This window comes from Arachis ipaensis, chromosome B05, assembly GCF_000816755.2.
Source record: "Arachis ipaensis cultivar K30076 chromosome B05, Araip1.1, whole genome shotgun sequence".
Taxonomy (NCBI): Eukaryota; Viridiplantae; Streptophyta; class Magnoliopsida; order Fabales; family Fabaceae; genus Arachis; species Arachis ipaensis.
The window spans coordinates 31,603,375-31,607,425 of record NC_029789.2 but is presented as its reverse complement, the minus strand read 5'-3'; the positions used below and the strand labels follow the sequence as shown (position 1 = coordinate 31,607,425).

Below are 4,051 nucleotides of genomic sequence, written 5' to 3'. Positions count from 1 at the left end.
CTTTTTTTTTTGTTTTCTTTAAAAAAAAAAAAAAAAACTAATAATTATATATATCAAAAGCTCAATTTTTCACGAAATATGAGGAATCAGAAGTGAATTTCTCAAAGGTTTTAGATTCTAATAAGCAAAATGATCAGCACAATATAACGGAGGTCAATGATTTTGGACTCTAAGCGTATGATTCCAATTAAGAAGCTGATCAATCATTTAACCATGTGATTTCTCTTTGTATGATATCTTAAATTATTAATGAACTCCACCACCTTATTCGGTTTGTTCATTTCAAACCATAAATCTTGACATTCAATATATGAAGGTTGGTCTAGTATAGAAAATTATAATTTTGTTATCAACTATGCTAAATATACATTAAAATTAGTCACTAAAATTACTTACTATCTTAAAAGTTAATTAATACAATTACATTATTGATATTATATAACAATTAAATACATATGCAGAGCATATATAACACCTTTAAATATTAAAGAAAGAAATCCTTATAGAACAAAAACGCAAGTTCCTTGCTGCTTCCGTTTTATATTCACTCCTCCAAAAAGAAAAAAAAAACATTAGTCTACTTTCTTTCAAGCTAGAGGTTTTCCATTTCAACAACTCATTCAATAAATACCATCACCAATGTTACAAATCAGAGCCACTCTTCTTTCTATATCTCTTTACACTTCCTCTTAACAAAACAATGGACCTCCCTCGTTTTGTTCCTCTTCTCTCAATTTTCCTTCTCCTTATTCCACCTTTGACCTGTGCTCAAGTGTGCCAAAGAAACTGTGGCAAAGAATACCTAAAGTACCCATTTGGTAGTGGCCCTGGTTGTGGTAACCCACTCTTCCAACCACACATTTCTTGCTCCCAACAAAAACTTACCTTCACAACTCACACAGGCTCGTACCTTGTTACTTCAATTGACTATTCAAACCAAGTAATTTACATTTCTGACCCTACTATGTCAACATGTTCTTGCACTCTCCCTAGCAAAGGTTTTGGCCTAGATTGGAATGCCCCATTCACTTTCCATGATAGCACCATCTTTGCCCTAGTTGATTGTTCAATCAATTCATCATCAATATGCACAACACAAAGTTATGATGATATTGATGATGGTAACAACAAAAATTCAAATTCAAATTCAAATTCCAAGCTTTTGTGTGATCAAAGTACACCAATTTGTAGTCTTTTGTATTCATGCAAACCCATTAGTACTATTAACCTTCCAATTTCCACATGTTGTGTTTATGAACCGGTGAATCTTGGTCCGTCGTTCGAGATGGATCTTCAGAAGCTTCAGTGTCCGTCATATACCGGATTCTACAACTTTGACGAAGGAGAATCTGATCCTGAGAAGTGGAACTATGGGATAGCATTAAAGTACAAGTTTAGTGTCACGGATGATTATCCTAACTCTTGTGCTGCTTGTGAAAAGAGTTATGGGGTGTGTGGATACAATGGACCTTATAATTCATTTATATGCAATTGCCCTAATGGCATCAACACTACAACAGATTGTTACTTCACATCATCTTACAATAATGCTTTTAGAAACGGTAAGCCAAAAATTCACTCCTCTTTTTCTTTATACACGTCACTTTCACATATTTAGACTTAGTTTTATAAAATTCTTCCTTTTCAAAATTAATTTTTAAAAAAATAACTTTTTAAAGTTGTACTATCTATGTTCATAAATTAAATTAAAAATAACTTCTAATATACACGAATAATAATAATTATAAAATAAAATATCATTTTTCTCTCTAACGATTGAGGTAAGTCATACTTATGTCTCTAACATTTGAATCGTCCTATTTGTATCCCTAACGTTTATAAAAGTGATTCAATGCTATCATGCCATCAATTACACTAACAAATTAGATTGTATTTTTCAATTATTCTCACTTGGATGTATTCATTCTCAATTAGGTATCGGTTTGATGTGTTTGATTTCAATATTGTATCCACTATTTGTGTTTAGGTTTAATTATGTCCCTAGAAAAGTGAATTATATAAATATTGCAAGGATTAGTTTCAATTTTTGATGAGCTGTTTTTTGGAGTGAATCATCTATTCTCTTCCAAACATTTGTATTCTAACTTTAAGAAGAAATTTTCAAAACTCAAACTAAAGTTCATGATGTGTAATTTACCGCGGGATAACATTGAATCACTTTTACAAATGTTAGGGATACAAATAGGACGACTTAAACGTTAGGGATATAAATAGGACTTACCCCAAACGTTGAGGACAAAAACAATACTTTACTCATAATTATATTTGATAAAATAGTTTTAAATTAAAAAAAAATATTATATAAATATAAGAATAAATTTAAATATTAAAAGTTTTTAATTTTAAAAATTATAAACATAAACATATATTTTTTTTATTTACCAAATATACTTATGCTTCTAAAAGCACAAATATCTCTTTGAAAAATTTACTGAATTAAGTCTTAGTACAAATACACCAAATTTTGTCTAGATACTCTTATATGTACTAACTTTATCAATTTAACACTATTAATGGGTATAGTAAAAGTGAACAATTAAAGCTAAGAACAAAAATTTGCCTTATGATTTTCAGGGATTGCTTATTGGTTGATTTGTCCTATGGCATGGTCACTGGTTTGGTTCTTCTTGTAGCTTATGGATGATCTATCAAAAAGCAAGCTCAGAAACCATTAAAGCAATCAAACACTCTTCTTGGTGGCCTATCTTTTTTTTATATATAGATTTGTTTTAATTTGTTGGAGGTGGAATATTGTTGTGTGACTTCCATGGTTAAAATGAATTGGGGCAATTGTTTCCGGTTTTCACGGGTGGCAGATTAGTAAGAGAAATAATTTTTTAACACAGACTTTTCTACTTTTTACTAAAACCTATTTTACCCACTCTTAATTTTCACTATTTTAACACTTAATTCTTCTATTTTTTTTATACATCATACCTTCTTTCAGTGGTGAAAGCTTCATGGGCCTCCATAAGCATCATGACAGACATTTTTTTAAGTGTAAAGTGTAAACCTCTAGAATGCTAGCATATTAACTAAGGCATATTAGATACGCCCAAAAAATAAAGTTTAAAGAAAGGATATGGAATGAGGTTCCAAGCCTTTTAGCCTCTGTCCACTATAATTTATAAAAAACCCCTTGCATTCTTGGCCTCTTTCTTTCCCACCTTATCACCACGTACTAACCTTAGAAGGTCCAGCATGCTTTACAGATTTATTCTCTCTGCAATAGTAGGGAATAGGCATCGTAACTTTAACCTTCTTTTTAATTAGAGTGTACAATCTTGTAAATAGTATATTTAAGATAAAGTTAATTTTTTTTGTATATTGAAAAAATCTTGGTGTAATACTTAATTATTAGATTTTATGATGTTTTTTAGAATTGTAGCAAAAGTACAATACGCCCCCTTTGTATTTTCAAGGAGGCGTATAGTATTGTTTCCACAATTCTGAAAAACACCATAAAATCCAATGATTGAGTATTATATCAAAATTATACCAATATGTAAAAAAATAAACGGCCCTTTTTTACTGTGTATATATATATTTCTCACCGTTAGATTATTCTTAGTACATTATAAGTAATTTATTTATTTAAAACAAGGTTATGAAAAACCGATCATTGAATCGGTATTACTAGATGTTAGAGCAAAGTACCAATTTGGTGCTATCTTTTACTTCAAACGATAAGACTATCTTTGACCAAAAAAGAAAAAAATCAGGTCTACTTCGACTTATGTCTCTGATTTTCGTGAGACAGTGTGATTTTTTTGTTAGTACCACCATTATCTGTTAATGGAAGTTGTGAAAATATTATGTTAATATATTATTGAATTGGATATTAAGTATCTATATAAACTAGATAAGGACTGATTTGTCTCTAAACCTAAATTGGTCAGTAATTTATTTTTTTATTCATTCAAACAAAATAATATCATTTTGACATTTAATTTATTGAAAAAAATATTAATATAATAAATAAAAAATAATTTAAAAAAGATATTTTATAAACAATAAGAACAAATAAAAT

General features: G+C 29.4%; 1 protein-coding gene across 1 annotated transcript; it reads left to right on the top strand.

Annotated features, from left to right (window-relative positions):
• On the top strand, positions 545-2,681 carry LOC107641799 (wall-associated receptor kinase-like 20). Its single transcript, XM_016345252.2, has 2 exons — positions 545-1,562; positions 2,596-2,681. Exons 1-2 carry the CDS (start codon positions 701-703, stop codon positions 2,652-2,654), a joined length of 921 nt encoding a protein of 306 aa, XP_016200738.1. The 5' UTR covers positions 545-700; the 3' UTR covers positions 2,655-2,681.

Excerpts from the sequence above, each read along its gene's own strand:
- LOC107641799 (XM_016345252.2), top strand. The coding sequence starts at position 701 with ATGGACCTCCCTCGTTTTGTTCCTCTTCTCTCAATTTTCCTTCTCCTT. Across the intron at positions 1,563-2,595 it reads CAATAATGCTTTTAGAAACG|GGATTGCTTATTGGTTGATT; the intron begins GTAAGCCAAAAA and ends TATGATTTTCAG.